The sequence below is a fragment of the Brassica oleracea genome, chromosome C3, assembly GCF_000695525.1.
Source record: "Brassica oleracea var. oleracea cultivar TO1000 chromosome C3, BOL, whole genome shotgun sequence".
Lineage (NCBI taxonomy): Eukaryota > Viridiplantae > Streptophyta > Magnoliopsida > Brassicales > Brassicaceae > Brassica > Brassica oleracea.
In genome coordinates this window covers 1,471,331-1,489,474 of record NC_027750.1, presented here as the reverse complement: position 1 = coordinate 1,489,474, position 18,144 = coordinate 1,471,331, and the positions used below count along the sequence as shown (strand labels likewise).

Genomic DNA, 18,144 nt, shown 5'->3' with positions numbered 1-18,144 from the left:
TTACTTCGAGCGTCAATGCAAAACTTTTTATAAAAAAAAAAGAAGAAGAAGCTGTCAGGGACACAACACTACACACCTTTCGTCTCAGTGACACCAGGACAATGCACGGTGTAAATAGTCCAACAGTTAATTTTGTTTGAAAGTTTATAATATTCGATTGTTGGTGTAAATAGAATCAATCTCGTTTTTGCGGAGTAAAATAAATTCTTGTTTCGTTGTTTGACCATCGTTTAAAGTTTTTTTTAGACAAAAACAGCTGACAGCAAAGACATGAAAAGTAAAGATGAATGAGAAAGAGGCGTTGAACCCAAAGCAAAACGGTACTGATCCCAAAGTCCCTGATTGTTTCCTACAAGACTCACCATTTGTCACCTTCCTAACTCGCCGATGCTTAATTTTGACCTAACTATTTTTTTTGATTAAACACAGTTTCCCCTGCAGCTTTCCAGGCCCAAGAGACTAATCTGTGTCGCTACGGCCCGAATGTTAAATCCGCAGTGACCGGAAATCGAACCCAGGTGGCGGTGCTCACAGCTGTGAGTCCTTTACCACCAGAGCTAGACGACCCGGTTATTTTGACCTAACTATTCCTCTCTCTTTCTGTCTCTCTGTCCTCATTCTTGCATGCAATCGCAAAGTTGTTGCCAGACTTCTCCTCTTACCTTTCACTTGTTTTTCATATTTTTTTTATAAAAATAAGTCACTGTCTATGTTCTTGTGTTTGGAATCGAAGATCAAGTCTTAACTTTCACATGCTCAAAGAAGAATTAAAGGTATGAAATACTTTTCTATCATCATCTGCATCAGAAAAGCATATTTATATAGACTGATATATTAAGTTTTGTAGAAAATATTATAAAAGAGGTCAAGCTGGCTAACTAATCAACCTATTCTCTTGTTTTTTCTCCTAATCAGTGGTATCATCCATCTTGGCGTGGACGGGCTAGCCAGAGAGAACTTAGAGCCTGAAGACGGTGGAAATACTCAGCAACGGCTAGAATACAACGTGCTTCTTGACGGGTCGTCAACAATTGGTTCAACCTATGAATCGTTTGGTGCCTCAGATTATCCGCCTGTGAGTTTTTAATGTATTAGTCAAAACTATACAAAGAAATAGAAAATGGAGCAATAGTAACAGCAAGATAAAATAATATGGAAAAAATTGCCTTCATGTTATTGACTAAGACTGATTAAGGGCAATGTATTGAATATGGACCATGACTATAATCTCATAACTTGGAAAATTACGATATTAATGGAGTAGTTAATTAAAATTTTGTATTTTGAAGAAATTGAATCATCAATTAAATGATTAGTCTCCATGACCTAACATTATATGGTTGAATGGCGACTAATGAATGCCAATTATTCAACGTGTTGATCGAACAAAAATCAAAGCTTGTGCTACACTGATAAAAACACGACATTGAATTTTTAACCGAAAACATAAAACACGACACTGAATTGTCAAGGTGGAACCGTGAATTCCATATCTCGGCCCCACGCCATGTTTCATAATACTACTTTTTTGATTATTAACTAGATAATTAGCCTATGATATAACTAGAAATGCATACCATACCAGTAATGTAATGTAAAGGGAACTTTCGAAAACGAGTGTTTTAGGAGGATGAGATACTGGGGACGGTTACGTCCATGACATCATGGAACGATATGGGCTCCAAGCAATCCATGTTTCCATTTGATGTGATATATGTATATGCTTTTGGACTATATATGTGAATATACAAAAACATACATTCTTAAGTGCTAAAAAAATATATTAAAAATACATACATTCATGGTGGCAGTTGTCACGTCCCTTTATAGAAGTTTGTATCATCTCCACCTCTTAGGAAGGTTCTTAAGAAATGAGACCCACTAAAAACTTAAAAATTGGTTTCTAAACTCTTTTTCTAAGAGCTTTGTTCTTCTTGCACTGTTCGCAGACTCCACTGACACGTGGTGACTAACAATTGATTATTTTTTAATTTATTTTTTAAGTCAAATAAAAAAAATTAAGAACCCAAAGAGGGTTTTTAGGGTTAAAAATGCTCTTATCCTATTTCAGTAATCTAACTCCATATTTACAACCTCTTTAGGAATTGGACCTTTTCCTTTTTTTCTTTTTAAATATTTGGAGATGAAACTTTTTTAAGCGTGTAGCTAAACACGAACGAACACATAAAAAATAATAAGAAATTATTGAATGAAAGATGCCAATTTGTATATGCATGGATGTTATACAGTATTATACTAATTGTCCAGTTGCATATAGAACATTATATATGTATATGGGCTGTCACTTTTATAGCTTATACAAGCATATCTATAATTTGTTTTCATAAACTTGCCTGTTCTAAACTAGTAAACAATTAAGAGAATTAATATTAAATTAAATAAACTTAATTTGCTAAGTAAAGCAACCGACCAAGTTGATACAAGACATGTGTTGGTTAGACACCTACCTACATAATGTCGGAATCAAGGTGCCAAATACTTTTCATTTCTCATATACACTCATAAAGATATATATATATATAGTTAATAAGTTTGCAAATTAGTTTGAATGTTCTCCTATAGTAATATTCTTCCAAACAAAAATCAACCACTATAATTACGAATATCCTCTCTAACCAATAAGACCGACGACGGTACGCATATATAATATATATGAGTTGTACACAAACATACAAATATCCATATATATAATTGTAGATAGCGTGTTATAACAACCAAATATATATGAATATATGATAGTGTTTAATAAGGAGTAATTCAAGAATCGAAATATGTAATCCTAGTCTGATTAGGACCACAGCCCTCGCCCCTCAGGGTCCACTTGAATATCATCTCTATATATATTTGATATATAAAGATTGGTATAGTTTCGTGTAAACTTCAGTTTTAAATAAAAGAAATGGATTAGAGGGTACCTGAAGAACGAAGCCCTCTAGAGCAGAGAGTTTGTTGAGAGCTAAGGACATGTGTGACATAAAATTGGATAGATGAGGAGGAAATTGTGCAGAGGCAGGCGAAAGAGAGTCGGATACAATACTATCGGAAAGCGACTGATTCAATGCCTCAAGACCTTGTGAGAGTGCCTCTTCTGCCTCTTGTGTGGACTGTTGCAGCCCACAAATCCCAACTATCTGTTGCTCTGTCAATTGTTCTATCTGATTCACAATCACCTGCAAGCGTTTTACGTTAACTAATCCACACATAAATATAATATATATTTACAAGGTTAGGAGAATAATACGAGAACGTACGGTCGTAATAGATGCATGCATAAAAACGTTCAATGCATTAGATGTTTAGTGTACATGCACAAGTTACTACCTACCCACAAAATCTCTTATTTGTACTCTGTTTTCACTAAAAAGGACATAAAGATTAAAGCATTGCTTTTTTTTTATTTGTAATTGTTGTCTCTGTTAAATTTCATGGTGCTTTTTGTTTATATCTCTCTATTATGTGGTCCATATATTGAAAAAACAGACAGGCGCTTTCTTTTACATTATGCCAAAACCTAACCTTTTCTAGAAATACTTCGCAATCACACAACTGCACGCATTATTTTCTTCTTTTTATTTTTTTATAAATATTTTTTTTTGTAACCCTTACTATTTTTCTTAATATAAGGACATGTATACTGACTGTATAAACATATAGGTTGGCTTTAAACATCTACTGTCAACCCCATGCAATGTTATATATACCTCGTCCTACAAAATCACTATACTCTTGTGTCTTTTATGCCTTATCTATTATTACTATAACTTACCGTCTTCTAAGAGAACAAAGACCAAAACTTTTAAAAAATAAACCGGGGAAATCAAAATTGTATAAAGTTGTAAGTACTAAATCCTTTCTACATGTCTTTAAAAATAATAAATGTCACTATTTTTGTCAGAATAATATATTTCTACAACAAGTATCCACATAATTTGATTATGTTCAATGATTGAATTCTGGAACGTAGATTAATCTAGTGTATGAGAGCATCTCCAATGTAAAATTCTATTTTTTCTTCTAAAATAGAGTAAAAATGAAAATTGAGTAAAATTGCTCCAATCGTGCTCTATTTTCACTCTATAGTAGAGTGATGAACAAACAAAAAATAGATTATTCCATTTATGGAGTAAATTTCATTATGGAATGAGATATGAAGTTGAGTTGAAGCATTCATTACTCCATATTCACTTTTACTCCATTTTAGAGAAAAAAATGGAGTAAGGATAGAGATGCCGTAAGATATGATTTAATTTAGCCAGTCTTTCAGTAAAAATAAAAAATTTAGGATTATCTAATGATCCACATTGATTAGTTTACGATATCATCATGACTAATTTAGACACATCCTACTAAACGATAGCTAAATTTATATGATTATCCTAGGTTGTGTGAGGCTGTACCACACAAGTAGAAGGAAATAACAAAATATATAAGAAAACATACGGACATATATAAAATATAATTGATTTTGTGCAAGCAAAGACGAGATTTACCTTAATGATCTCAGATGGGCGGAAACCTCCCATCCACAAGAAGCAACGTTCGGCTGGAGATTTCCAAGCGCCAGAGATAAGGTGGAACACATCGGTCTTAGCGACCATGGCCTTGAGGTTAACCAAATGGTCATAGTGAGCTAAACAATTGTCTACAAACATCCTAAGCTCGTTCTCGGCCAAGTGCTCTTGTGTAGCCATCCTTAGTTCGGTTAACAGCCTCTGCTGCTCCTCTTGCCACCTCGTATATTCCATATCAAACACCGCTGCTTCTGCTTCACGTTGCATGTACTCAATTATTCTCATTTTTCTGTTCTCGAAATCTATGGTTTTTAATTCAGTCATATACATCAGATACATGCATGAAACTGTTACGTACCAGAGCTGGTGTTGCCGGGACCAGTGGGTAGTCCACCTTGCTGTTGATCTCCTCCGAAGAATACGCCCTAATTAACCATCAGAAATCAAAATAGTAAATTATAGACTTTTTTGAATGAAAATAAATAATTAGACATATACTATTTAAAGACATGTAAGACTGTTTACTTGGGATCTGGCCCGTTGAATCTCTTGTTCTAGTTGGCTTAGCTTGATCCTACATGACTCCAGTTGCTGAACATAAGCCTGTCATAATTTACCAACATACATAACGTTAGTAATATCATTCTTTATATAAACAAATTATTTGCATAACGTATTCTCATGGAGTGTATATATGCTGACTTTTTTTCGTAATCTGCTTTTCCTTGCTGCTTCTCTGTTCTGTGCTAGTCTTCTCAATGTCTGTTGAAATTTTAAATTAATAAACATGACGAGAAAAAACTATCAAAAACAAAAATGTAAAAAAATGTTTTGATCTTGTTCATATATGACAACACTCACCTTAGGGTCTGATGATTTTGGTATGTCATAGTCCGATGAGGCAGGACCCTTGCGGTTCCCTTCTTTCTGCCATAACATTTCAAAATGACTCGTTAACTTATAAAATGACTTGAACAAGTCTAAGATTAAATTCCATTTATATATCAACAAGGCAACTATAGCTTTATAAAAATAAAAAGGATAGAGACCTTAATTGATTTAGAAGGCTGAGGAAGTTGAAACTGAGAATGATTGGTCAAGTCCATGGACGGCTCAGAAGATGGTCGAGTTGAACTACTAGGTGCAACCAATCTTGTATTATCGGTCTTACCAAACACATTATAAACAAAAGAATCAAAATCAGTACTCATTAGAAAAATGAGAAACGTATAATAATTGGTCTGACTTGATATTATAGGATATAGCTAGTAGTTGCGCTGACATTATATTAAAGTAGAAACAAAAACCAACTAAAATTGGCATATACAGAAATATATAGTAATATTTATTACATTGGGTGTAGAAGAAGGAGGTGGCTCTATGTGCATCGGTTGAGATGGAAAGATGTTAAGCGTCGATGTTGGAGGTCTCATCGCCAAATTCTCTGCCATAAGATGCATAGATAAGTCATGTGATGTATGTGAAAATGGTCATGTTATGTATATAAATATGTGAATGGACTAGTTCTAATAAGAAGGAAATGGAGAGAGAAAAAGGGTTTAAAGAAGAGTTTGAAGTATATAGAGATATGGTCTGAAAAGAGAGGATTTGGTCAAAGCTGAAAGTAGAGTACTGATGGCAGAAGAAAGATTGAAATCTGTTTGACATGTTTTTGCTGTGACTCTCTCTCTCTCTCAACAAGGGAATCTTCCTAATCTGCTAAAACAAAAACCAAACCCCTCCCAAAAAGGAAATGGGAGAGAGAGAGAAAGAGCATACGGGTTGTGTGATGATGAGGTAAAGGAGCAGTTGATGAAGGATCATGATGTCCTTGTCCATCAAGATAGAGGAAGAGTGATGGGTCTATCTCTCCAAGATCATATCCATCTTTGTTCCTGAACATATTCACACACACAAAGCAAAGCTCTTAATTAACTTGGGATCATCAATTCAAAAGGTTTATGACTTTAGGTCTAAAAGACACTTCAATTACATGAAGTTTCCATTGGAAGACATGGCCGAGGCTGATGATAACTGTTGGTGATGATTCTGGTGATGACCTTGCATTTGATGATGGTGATGGTTGAAGTCTGTGGATGCTGTTTGAACGAGTGTGATAGTAACAGCAGAAAGATGATGATAGATCTCTTATGTTGGTCTTCACCTGAGGCAGCAATCTTATGATGACGGTGGCTTCTAGGTGATATGTTCTTATAGCTGTTCTTCTATATAACTATTATTTTTCTTTCTCTATATTCTTGAAAAGAGATAGAGATTATGTAACGGAGCATTTAAAGCTACTTTTGGTATTTTCAGAAAGAGAGAGAGAGAGAGAGGAGGTCGGCTATATTGAAGTGGAGAGGGTTCAAGACTTGAGGATATTGGAGAAAATGGAGTTTGTAGAGAAGAAGCAAAATGATATTTATTTTCTTATTATTATAGTTTGTAAAGTTTCGTCTACCTTAAAATATTAGAAGACGACTTTGTTTTTTTCCTGTGTAAACCAAACCCAAGAAAAATATTCTGATAAAGCGGTCAAGAATATGTCTTTTTCCATCTCTTTCTCCCTCTAGAAAAATTGCTGCTAATTAACAAACTTGTATAAATAGTTTTTGTTTGATTTCTAAATTATTATTTTATACTCATATTGTTCAACTATATTATTCAAATATTAGATCTGTATTTCTTTGAAGAATACTAATGTAGTTTTCAATTCCATCATATATCATATTATTTGAAAAATAATACAACTAATAATCAATGATCAGCTAACGGGTTTGGAATTTGATAAACCACTGAAATCTGAAAACTGATTAAATTTTTTTTTGTTTGATATTATACACCAACTGTTCCATTGAAGTTTGTTTGATGGATACTATTACTATATATGGTCTAAGTTTGGTTTTACTATAAAATTATTGGTTTGATAAAGAGATCTAACCAACCAAAGTAACAATGTTTTAAAAGTGAATCCTTTTCGATCATTAGATATATAAATGTCTATATATTTATAAAAATATTTTTTTATAAAAATCATATTTCATGATGCATAAAACATAATGTTCATAAACATCAAATTTTTTTTAAAAAATAAAAAATTAGTGGATCAGTAAACCAACAACAAATCCGTTAAAATCCACAAATAAATTTAATCAGCCACGAACCGGGGTAAATTGGTTCGGTTAGCTCGCAAACCGGATTGAGACCTGAATGGTTGATGCGTTTCTCTTCCGTCTTGAAGAGCAAATTCAATCCAGACTCCAAAACCTTTTTGAGCTGAAAGACTTTGGTGCGTAGAAAGGTTTCCTGGAAAACCTAAAATGCAGACACCCGACGATGTTCGAAATCTTCCCCATCGACATGACATCACCTTCTCTCGCCTCGTCGGTAATGCCGAATCTCAATTACGAGCACACTGAATGTTAATATGTTTAAAAAAATTCAAATTCTTTAAAACAAAGACATATCCATTGTAAAAAAGTGTTTTTTTTTGTCTTGAATAAATTTAACATTCATTCAAAAAAAAAAGAATGTTAATATGTTTCTGTTTCGCGTGTTCTACGTCTGAATTCGAATTTTGTTTTCGAGACTGTAGTCTTAATTTGATTTCAATTTTGTTTTTTTTCTTTTGGATTCGAAGAATGGTTTGGTGGATGGGAGGAAGGTGGCAGCGATCAGAGTCAAAATCTTGAAAGAGTTCTCATCTTTGCTTAAAGACATTGAAGGTAACTTTTGTCTGAAAATTGAATTTTCTTTGTCTTTTTTTTTTTTTTGGTCAAAGAATGTTCTCTGTCTTAAACTTAAAGTGTTAGTCTTTGATTTTGAAAAGGCCAAAGATTTATGATTTGCATCTTTGCGAACAGTAAACACCATGAGCATGCGTGAGCTTGGCTCTGTCTGATGCTGATTAGTGACACCGGTCGTTTTCTCATCCAAATGACCCTTCTTTTACTTCCAGTGATTAGTTACTTGGAGGCCAAAAAGATCTTTGATTTCTTGGGATGTCAGTGTTGAAGCCACCTGTGGTAGAAGAAAATAGCTGATTCAGCTTTGCTAGAAACAGGCCAGGAGAACCAGACACAGTTGAGAGGTTCCACAACTCTAGTCTTAGGTAGTGGAGATAGAATATAGGAACAAGATCCTTGATGATATTTATGAGGTACTCTTATCCCTGACTATTGAATGCCCATAGTAATCCTGGGGATGCTTCTTGGATGCGTTTAAACATGTGTTGTGGTTTCTCGTGTCAGGTTAAGGCATTTTTGAACCAGCGTTTGATAGAACTGAGAAACGAAGATACTGTCCTTGCAACACCATGCGCAAACAGTTGCCCCCTTGGTTCTTCAGCAGTATTCTCCTGAATCATCGAGCCAGTGGTGGTTGATATCTACCTGGCCATCTCATTGCTAACAAACAGGATATCTCGGGATCTGAATTCTCAACTCCAAAAGGTATTTAAAATTAAATCATCTCTGGCATTGTATCGAATCAGTTCCATATCTTCTGATATATGTATAATTGTGGTAAAGAGATGCCTAGATAGACTTGTTTCGGAGCTGGAGGAGAAGAAACACCGTGAAGCGAAGTTAAGAGAGAGCTTGAAAGATCACAGTATTCATTCTCTTCAATATGGCCAAAACAGGTAAGGTAAGCTCATGTTAGTCTATCAGATAACTTTTTTTCTGTGATATACTAAGAAACAAAGACTAGTTTTTATCATCATCACTGATACTGACATCTATTCTTTTTGACAGTAAAAAAAAAAGTGTATGAAGAAGAGACACAGAAAAATTGTCAGTTGGAGAGGTGGGTGAAGGTAGGTGAGGAGGGGAAACGTGTGCGTGTTGAGTAGAAAGATTTACTAAAAGGGTCCACCTCTGTCTTGTCTGCTACACTGCTTGCTGCTTCCTTGTTCTGTTTCTGTATCAATCCAGTGAGTGCTTCCACTATTTCTGAAACCTCTGGTCTGAACTCCTGTGCCTGCTTGTTGTAAGAAATGATTTAGCTATTGTATTTGCAAGTGAAGAATCTACTGACAGTTACCTGAGTGCATAGAGAGATAATGAATGCGTAATGTGAGGCGACTCTTATGGAGAATGTGCCGACTATGCCTTGATCAATCATATGTTCTAAGCTTCTCTTGTTATGAAGTCTGGTTGATGCCCATTTCACCAGTAGCTGTTCTCCTTGGGGGCGTGAACTGCAAATAATTTTCTTTAGCTTGTCTATTGCATCCGGAAAGTATGTGAAAGTCTTGTGTGTACCTGTCAAATGCTTTCCTTCCTGTTAACAGCTCCAAGAGTAGCACACCCAGTGCATAAGTGTCGCTCTTTGTGCCGCTGCTTCCTGGCTGTCCATGTTCTGGTGCAATGTAGCCTGTGTTTTGTATCGCTATCTCTGAAGCCTGCTGATCTCAACTCATTAGTTACCAGTCAAAGAACAAAGCGAGAGAATGTAACGTTCTTCACTCACCCGAAGCTTGACACTGTTGCTTGTGAGTGGCCTTAAACTAGCAAGCCCACAGTCAGCAATCCGAGGCGTGAGTTCTTCGTCTAGTAAGATGTTTGTTGCTTTCAGGTCGCTATGGGCAATAGGTGGGCTAAACGACGAGTGCAAATAGCTGAAAATTTTGATTCACCAGATAGTGAGTGGTGTGTCAAAGTAAGTCTCTGCAAGGTTGGGGATAAGCTACTATTTATGTTTGAGAAGATAAGTATACTTACTCTAGAGCTCGGGCAACTCCGATAGCAATGTGGAGACGGAACCGCCAAGAAAGTGGCTTGTATACATCATCATGCATAGCATTGTACAGCGACAAATGCCCGGCATACTCATAGACAAGAAGATGCTTCCCGTTGTCAATGCAGAAACCGAGAAGTGTCACAATGTTTGGGTGTCTTAGTTTGGAGGCTGTTTGAAGAAGTTCAGTAAATGTTTCCTCTTCATGTAAAGACAGCGAAGACATTGGGATGTTTTTCACAGCGGCCAACTGTTTTAAAGAAAAAACACCAGTGAATGACAATGGAAGTGAATTTTTGAAGAGAGAGAGAAGAAGTTATACTTGACCATCAGGCAACTTTGCTCTGTAAACAGAACCAAGAGGCCCCTCTTCGAGTAGGTTTTCCTCACTGAAACTGTTGGTTGCCAGTTCAAGCTCTGCAGCTGAGAAAAGCTTCGCATATGCTGGATATTGGCATGTAGCAGAGAAGCTGTTTCGTCTTGCTGTTTTATCGGTTCTGACAGGTGGAGGAGGTATATGTCTCAGCTGAGGAACTGGCGGTGCAACAGAAAATTCTGTTAAATCTGAAGGTAAAAAAAATCAGCCCTGAGGAATCAGAATGGCTATGGTGATAACCGATAATGAGGGGAGAGAAAGGCATAGATCACCTCGGTTTGTACTGACTGGAAGAGAGTATGTTGTGCTATTGCTGCTTCTTTGACTAGCTGCAAGGTTCTGTGAACGTCGATGATGGCTCATTCGAACTGCAAAAACTGCAAAGAAAGTTCCAAGCAAAGCCAATCCGCCAACCAGCAAAACAATACTCACTGCTCCTAAGCCCTTCTTCTTCTTTCTGACCTTCTGAGGTCTGGGAAAGTCCATGATGGCACTAGACTGAGTCGTTGGATAGCCACGGGCATTTTGAATCATCGGTATGACGTCCAGAGGGAACTTCCACGGTTTATAGTTGGGCTCTACATGAAACTTGTTTCCCCAAATCCTGCTCAGCAAAACACCACTGATTATACTGATTCTTAGGTGTCTGAGCCAATTTTTGAGAAGAGAGGGGTAATAACTCACCACAGATGAGGAATGGACTGAAAACTACTAGGGAAGATACCACTGAACTGGTTATCTTCAATATTCCTGAAGACATGTGCAACAACGATGCGTTTTTGAGCTCATTAAAATGAAGGAAGAAGCTCAATGAAATGCAAAATCAAAGCATAAAGAGAGTTAACTACAGGTCAGTTAAAGGAAGATCCGCGAGATAGATGATAGATCCTGTAAACCTATTGTTCTGAAGGTACCTGCATTTTTGTTATCACAGCAGCAAAACCATTATTAAGTTACAAAGCAGACTACAGATAAGATTTGGAGATAGCTTACAGTGAATTCAGATTCATTAGAGTTCCAAAAGAGCTCGGTAGATCTCCCGTCAGGTTGTTGAATGAGAGATCCCTGGTAAAGTCAATATCATTTGAAGATGAATGAGGTATCTTGCATCTACATATCACGATGAAAGGCTAACAGAAGACTCACATTTCTTTGATCTGTAACCCGGAAAACACATTTGCAAGAGGTCCAGATAGTGAATTATGGCTCAGGTTCCTAGAAGACAGGGCAAGCCATTACTTAACAGATCAGCAGAAAGCAAGGTTAGATTGTTATAAGCTACTTACAGGGAGCGAAGAGATGTCATGAGAGGTAAAGAGAAAAGGAGACTCTGAGTCAGATTGTTATAAGCCATGTTTCTGTAATCAAACAAACAAAGGAGAAATCTAGTGAACTGCACTCTGCTGGTGTAAAGCTTAAATGATGAACAACGCTTACAAGTGGGTAGCGTTTGGAGGCAAGCCAAAAGGAATGTCACCTTGGAGGTTATTGAAGCTAACATCCCTATCACACAAAGCAAAAAGGATTTTAGTGATTCAAAGTCTCTAACAATCAAGAAGAGGGAAACTTTGCTTTACATGTTCTTCAAACTGTGGAGGCGGTGAAGGTTGTTTCCAAGACTCCCCAAAAGACTTAGCCCTCGTAGCTGCCTGCGAGATCATATGAATCAGATTGTTTTTGTTCGAAACTATTATAATAATACTGTGGGGGAGAGAAATTACAGAGCTACTATAGACGATCCAGAGCAGTAAACTCCAATCCAGAGTTCTCCGCATGGATCTCCTCCTCCCTCGAATCTCCATCCTCTCAGCTGCTGTGGATTGTTTAAAGACTTGTGGAGATCTTCAAGAGCCGAGACTAACGAAGAAACAAGTAACGTCAAAAGATCTAAGCACGCGATTTAAACCCCAAGAATCAGGTGAGAATCTGGATAATTACCTTCGAGTGGATTAGTATAGGTCTCAGCTAGCGTAAACAGCATCACCGTGGAGATAACTGCAGCGAGGTAACGCGATTGCTCTTTGGTTGTCATCTCGAGGAAGGTAAGAGACGATAGAGAGTGTATGTGTATGAGTAGGGATGCTGCAGAGCACTGATAGTGTTTTCTGATTTTCTCGCAGTTTCTCTCGCTTTCCGGGAAAGTTTCGGAGGAGAGAAAGATCAAAACAGAACGGAAGCGTAAACGCGCGAAGATTCCACGTCAGCAGAAGCGGTTACAGACGTTGGAGTCAACAAGTCAACTAGTCCTACCGTATACGGGCCTCGCCTTGCCACGTGGCCGTATTTTTAAGCGATCCTTTAGTTAAATTTTTATTTTTGAAAGAATGTAAAATTTATTCCAGTAGAAAAGTATAGTTACATAATGATGAATGTTACTTTGTTGACAAGTTCTGGAGTACATTTTTTTATCCTTTAGTTAAATGTTTTTTTTCTTTGAAAGGTTGTCCTTTAATTAAACGTTTTTATGATTTATTTGCTTGATATAATTACGTACTTGCGATAATATCTAGCTTAATCTAAACCATCAAAAATCATCATAACTCATTGGAATGAGCATGAAATAGATGGACCACTTATCAACCACTTCCAGGTGCGGACTCAAAGCCAATGGTACGTGGTCCCGTGCCGCGTCTTATTTTTAACTTTTCCTATAGTAATAATTAGTATAAAATCTGATGAATGTCACACTTGGAAAATTAAACATAATGTAAGAAGGTCATGTGCCCCATTTAAATATAGTCCTAGATGGCTAGATCCGCTCCCGACCACTTCCATGCATAGATTTTATGCAGCACGATTGAGGTGTTTTTACCTTCCTTTTATCCTGCTTTTGTAAACATCGTCAAACATATCAAAATCACTTGCTATTATGAGCTCATGATCTTCATTTTTCAAAATAATATATGCAGTTTCTTGTGTTTACGTAATAGTCTACTAGAGTAATCGAGTTTTGGGAAGAAGAAAAAAGATGAACGAATTAAATTGAATATTCAAAGTAGAATATATTAAAAAGCATAAAACGTGGGGTTGCTCATGCACAATGGTAAAAGTAGCGTTACTAATTTAAGAAGCTATCTCTTTGTATGAGTTCTTTTAAAACAAATAGATAATTAAGAATAATCTCACACATCTACTAGTCTATGACTAAGACGTACCCCATCACACACCACTTGCACACATAAAGTACCTGATTCTGTTTCCAAGTGTTAGTGTGTGTACCACTTTGATAATTCTCTTGTCGCGACTCTTATAACTTCATACAACTTTGAATAGAGTAGAAAACATGCTTTAGGCCTTTTTTTATTTAGCCAATCTCTCGTTGTTCAACTTATCTTTGATTGGAAATGAGTGTCTTCATAACTTGGTAGCATCATGGCTTCGGCGTCTTGTAACGGGAAAGGTGGAGGAGAGTGATCGAAAGCGGAGAGAGGCAACGATACTTCGGCGTTTGGTGACTTGAGAAGGCTCTCTTTTGTTTTTTGCTGTTGTTCTATCATTAATTTCAATTGTTTCCCTTGTTCTTCGATCCTCACTTGTAGGTTTCGTTGAATCTATAGAAATACATGAGTGTTGGTAAAAATATGTATTTAGGCAGATAAGTATGAATAAATATAGCTCAGTAGCGAAATAAACATATGAAATTAAACTGATTAAGAGCCACAAAACGTTCAAACATTCAACTAATTAGAAAGCCTTTATTATTTATAAACATTATTTATTTTAAAACACTTTTGATGTAGTTTAACATATATATGTTTATAAAACGAAATTCTTATCTTTAAATGCAATTTTGAGGACATAATGAAATTGATGAGAGAAAACCTATTTAACCCCACAAATACTATACTGGGGGAACTAGGACAAGCATATGTTAAGTTATAAGTAATTGTGCTCATTTTGTAACGTACCTCTAGTTGTTCATGAAGATGCCTCTGAACATCAAGTTGAAGCTGGAGTGCCTCTTTAATTTGCACTCCACTGCCTCCACGATATCAAACAAAACAAAATGTAAATTAAAATCAATAACAGCTTCATAGCAAAAGAAAAAAAAATCAATAACAGCTCATTATTTATTGTTTCTGAATAATGTTAATATCTCGTTGTTATTGCTCCCGTAAGGCATGATGTCATCAAGTATGTCATGAACTTTGGACTTATATGGAGGAAAAATAGATCGAGGGCTATTTAGTAATAAATAACATTATTTTTTTCAACCCAAAACCTAAGGAGAAATAAAACATATACGTTTTCGTGTCTAGCTGTGACAGCTCTTTGGAACAAGATCTCTTCTCAAACTTGCCTGCAACAACATAAACTCATCGATTTGCATTATTTCCAATTTATTAATGTATATATAGTCACTGTATTACTCAGTTTACCTTCTCGAGGATCAGGGATGTATTTCGCAATCCTATACTTCTGAAATATAACCCCAAGAACTATTGAATAAAAGGATTTTTAAAACAAAACAAAAAAAATGAAAATAGAGAAGAAGTAACGTTAACCTGTAAGTGGCTTTTAACATGAAATATTGTGAGTCCTTCAGAATCCATCAGCTTCAATATCGCTTTAGGTGTTGCCTCTGCATAGTTTTCCACCAGTTACACTTTTTAGTGACCAACCAAAGAAACAATGTCCCCTTTATCCGCAAACAAATATCAATTTTTTTTTTCAAATAGTGCTGATATTTGCTTCAAAGGATAAAGTTTTTGAATCCACTCATAATGTTAAATGAGAGCGCATAATATGACTTTTGATCTCATGCAATCATCATAACATCTATATGCTATGGTTAATACGCGACCGTCCATGGTGCATATTCACATCAAAACATAACTTTATGCTAAAACAAAGTTACTAGCTAGATCAAGTGATAGAGAACTAATGTTTAATTCCTCTAACTCTAAAGTTGAAGTACGTATCGCTAATGTTTCTAACTTACTATCAGCACCACCAAGGCGGTTTACACATTCCAAGAACTTGTCATGAAGGTCTTGAGTCCATCTTATCCGTGTCTTGTTCCCCGTAACCGTCCCATAGTTACGAACCATGGACCCTCCATAGGTTGAGAAGGAAGGCGAAGAAAATCTTGAATGAGTTTGCTTAGGTTGATGATGTGACAATGAGAAATTCAGTTGTGTTACATTAGAATTACTATAGTTCCTCCTACATACTTCCTGCAAGCCATCAAGTAGAATCATCAGTGTTAAAAAACTATTTGAAAAAATAAATAAAGATTATAAGAAAAAAGATTTTAAAAGGAGTTTTGTTTGGCATACTTGTGGATCTTGACTTGCTCCAAAACAAAGCGAGTATGAGGCTGATGAAGCATTTGTTGCTGAAAAATTGTTGACGCATGAGCTTTTATATAATGGCTTTAAATATTGATCCGAACTAGGTTGCATAGGAACCATCGATTGGGATTGGTCCAATGATGGAGGATCCGAAGATTGATGATCGTACGAATGAAACGAGGGAGGATAGGGTTTTGAAGATGAACATTGTAAGGAGAAAGATTGATTAGCTATGCAATCGTATGGAGTGAAACCTGAAAACGTCTCGGTAGTCCATGGAGAGGTTTGACTGTAATGGATCGTATCCACGTCTTGTAAATTAAACGGCTGGGGCGGTTGCGGCTGCAACTGTAGTCGGCTTCCTTGTGAAGCGTTTGAGGATTCAAAGTTGTTATCCATTAAAGACCAAAGAGAGACCCGGGTTGCCTCTTTTGCATCAGAAACATATGATCTTGTCGCACGTTCGATGATATACTGAATAGAATGAAAATAAGTTTCGAGTAAACACAAAAATCGGAGGGATAACGATCGAAATGAAATCTATTGTGTTGTTTTTGGTTTTTTGGTTTTCTGGAATCTCTTTGCATTCCTCCAAAGTCTTCAGGTGCAAGAGGGATTAGTATTGATATAGGCGATACCTTTTCTTTTAATTATTCTAAAAATGGATAGGAGTGCGCATTTTTTAACCATCCAATGGCCATAATTGCAAAATTCCAAAAATTCTTATTTCAAAAACAAATATTATAAGAAGTAATTTTAATTAAACTCCCACTTGCTTAGACTTGTCTTTATTCTTCTTCAATTGTGGAAGCATTTAAAAAGAGTTTGTTCATAAAAATAGTAAGAACGCACACGGAAAAAGGCTTAAGTATTATTAATTCATTCTGAAACCCTAACTCATCCTGTTAACCCATGCATAGAGATACTCACTTAATGTTATATGCATAAAACATGAATGAATTCGAGACTTAATTGATGGCTTTAATTATTTATTCTTATAGAAACATCAGAAAAGTTTGCAAACAAAAATAGTAAGACCACTGGGAACTCAATTACATTATTAATTCATTTTAAGCCCTAACCGATTCTCTTAAACCATGCATACACATATGTTGCGCAGGCCTTTCTCTGTGCTTCAGACTTGGATCAAACTTATAAAAACTATGTTCGAAGATTTAATTTGAAACTAGAGCTTCACCCGTGCGACCGCACGGATATTTATTTTTATTTTTATAAGTAAAATTTTGTTTTGTATAAATTATATTATTTAAGTTTTGACGCATATTATATAATTGTTAAATATAAAATTTTAAACATAATAATTTTATTTATTACGTTGAGAAATTATATTTTACTTTTAACATTCAATTACATCACCATATTTTTATCATATAAATTTATTGTATTTGATTTTGAGTGAAATTTAATTTGTATAAAAATAAGCTACCAATAATATATAAATGGAACAATTTATATTTATGTATATATTATATAAATGATTATTGTATGTAGTTTTAAATTTCTAGTTGTTACTAATAAATAATGAAAATATAACTATATATTTTTAAAACGATATTGTATTCTAAATTGAGTAAACGAATACCTAAATCGGTGGTAGGTGGTTTTTACAAGTTTTTTATGTTAATGTAAATTAATTACTGTTTTATATTTAACATTATATCACGTTTTTATCATGTTTATTAATTAATGACACATCTTCCATATTCGAAATCAATTTTATATAAATGCATGTTGAGTTTCATATAATTCTATTTGACTAAAACTAATGACACACATAACGAAATAAAAATATCAGACATATTCATCATGTGAAATATTAAAATTAATTTTGAATATCAATCTAAAAATATATATATTTACAATTATAGTTATTTTAGTTAAGTAATTGTAAACTTTGACAAAATTATATTGTAAATGAAATGATTTTTTTTTAGTTTTTCTGTATGTTTACTTAAATTATTTTAAAACTAATTTAAAAAGTTCATATTAATTTATTTAACCATTGGTATTACTTGGTGTAATAATGTAATTATGGTTGTTAAATACTTCCATTATTTTACTATAGCATCAAAATATATTTTAAAATAGTTTACAATAATTCATATTTATATATGTATTACTCAGCAAAATTTATTTTTAAGAAAAGTTAAAACAAAGTAAATTGGGAAAATATTGATTATAA

General features: G+C 35.1%; 3 protein-coding genes and 1 long non-coding RNA gene across 8 annotated transcripts; 1 reads left to right on the top strand and 3 right to left on the bottom strand.

Annotated features, from left to right (window-relative positions):
- Positions 1-721: 721 nt before the first annotated feature.
- On the bottom strand, positions 722-6,929 carry LOC106329512 (transcription factor TGA2-like). Of its 3 annotated transcripts, XM_013768196.1 has the most exons (12): positions 6,526-6,929; positions 6,312-6,427; positions 5,885-5,976; positions 5,582-5,698; positions 5,394-5,459; positions 5,235-5,294; positions 5,058-5,135; positions 4,891-4,957; positions 4,512-4,786; positions 2,937-3,191; positions 888-1,073; positions 722-798 (listed from the first exon to the last, which is right to left on the bottom strand). In XM_013768196.1, the coding sequence occupies exons 1-11, from the start codon at positions 6,597-6,599 to the stop codon at positions 921-923; spliced, it is 1,353 nt and encodes a 450-aa protein (XP_013623650.1). In that variant the 5' UTR covers positions 6,600-6,929; the 3' UTR covers positions 722-798; positions 888-920. The 3 variants fall into 3 exon arrangements, with proteins under 3 accessions (XP_013623650.1, XP_013623649.1, XP_013623651.1); XM_013768195.1 differs by having other exon boundaries at positions 769-1,073; XM_013768197.1 differs by having other exon boundaries at positions 769-1,073; positions 4,512-4,783.
- Positions 6,930-7,789: 860 nt separating this feature from the next.
- Positions 7,790-9,497, top strand: LOC106336454. Of its 3 annotated transcripts, none has more exons than XR_001268848.1 (6): positions 7,790-7,919; positions 8,173-8,257; positions 8,491-8,691; positions 8,783-8,983; positions 9,062-9,174; positions 9,287-9,497. It is a non-coding gene; the product is annotated as an uncharacterized LOC106336454 (long non-coding RNA). The 3 variants fall into 3 exon arrangements; XR_001268846.1 differs by having other exon boundaries at positions 9,062-9,179; positions 9,287-9,376; XR_001268847.1 differs by having other exon boundaries at positions 8,396-8,691; positions 9,062-9,179; positions 9,287-9,376.
- Positions 9,307-12,777, bottom strand: LOC106336452 (protein STRUBBELIG-RECEPTOR FAMILY 2-like). Its single transcript, XM_013775290.1, has 16 exons — positions 12,586-12,777; positions 12,369-12,504; positions 12,225-12,296; positions 12,085-12,150; positions 11,934-12,005; positions 11,794-11,862; positions 11,641-11,712; positions 11,496-11,561; positions 11,332-11,397; positions 10,920-11,251; positions 10,594-10,835; positions 10,256-10,521; positions 10,005-10,152; positions 9,797-9,936; positions 9,576-9,732; positions 9,307-9,512 (listed from the first exon to the last, which is right to left on the bottom strand). The coding sequence occupies exons 1-16, from the start codon at positions 12,677-12,679 to the stop codon at positions 9,327-9,329; spliced, it is 2,184 nt and encodes a 727-aa protein (XP_013630744.1). The 5' UTR covers positions 12,680-12,777; the 3' UTR covers positions 9,307-9,326.
- A 911-nt stretch (positions 12,778-13,688) lies between these two features.
- LOC106332859 (probable transcription factor KAN3) lies at positions 13,689-16,538 on the bottom strand. Its single transcript, XM_013771353.1, has 7 exons — positions 15,927-16,538; positions 15,590-15,824; positions 15,153-15,229; positions 15,027-15,066; positions 14,893-14,947; positions 14,556-14,625; positions 13,689-14,198 (listed from the first exon to the last, which is right to left on the bottom strand). Exons 1-7 carry the CDS (start codon positions 16,338-16,340, stop codon positions 13,971-13,973), a joined length of 1,119 nt encoding a protein of 372 aa, XP_013626807.1. The 5' UTR covers positions 16,341-16,538; the 3' UTR covers positions 13,689-13,970.
- Between the last annotated feature and the right edge of the window lie 1,606 nt (positions 16,539-18,144).

Excerpts from the sequence above, each read along its gene's own strand:
- LOC106336452 (XM_013775290.1), bottom strand. The coding sequence starts at position 12,679 with ATGACAACCAAAGAGCAATCGCGTTACCTCGCTGCAGTTATCTCCACG. Across the intron at positions 12,297-12,368 it reads GGATCGTCTATAGTAGCTCT|GCAGCTACGAGGGCTAAGTC; the intron begins GTAATTTCTCTC and ends ATGATCTCGCAG. Across the intron at positions 10,153-10,255 it reads GGAGTTGCCCGAGCTCTAGA|CTATTTGCACTCGTCGTTTA; the intron begins GTAAGTATACTT and ends CAAAATTTTCAG.
- LOC106332859 (XM_013771353.1), bottom strand. The coding sequence starts at position 16,340 with ATGGATAACAACTTTGAATCCTCAAACGCTTCACAAGGAAGCCGACTA. Across the intron at positions 15,825-15,926 it reads GAGCAAGTCAAGATCCACAA|GAAGTATGTAGGAGGAACTA; the intron begins GTATGCCAAACA and ends GATGGCTTGCAG. Across the intron at positions 15,230-15,589 it reads CCGCCTTGGTGGTGCTGATA|AGGCAACACCTAAAGCGATA; the intron begins GTAAGTTAGAAA and ends AAAACTATGCAG.
- LOC106329512 (XM_013768196.1), bottom strand. The coding sequence starts at position 6,599 with ATGCAAGGTCATCACCAGAATCATCACCAACAGTTATCATCAGCCTCG. Across the intron at positions 5,136-5,234 it reads AAAGCAGATTACGAAAAAAA|GCTTATGTTCAGCAACTGGA; the intron begins GTCAGCATATAT and ends AAATTATGACAG. Across the intron at positions 1,074-2,936 it reads TAGAGGGCTTCGTTCTTCAG|GCGGATAATCTGAGGCACCA; the intron begins GTACCCTCTAAT and ends AAAAACTCACAG.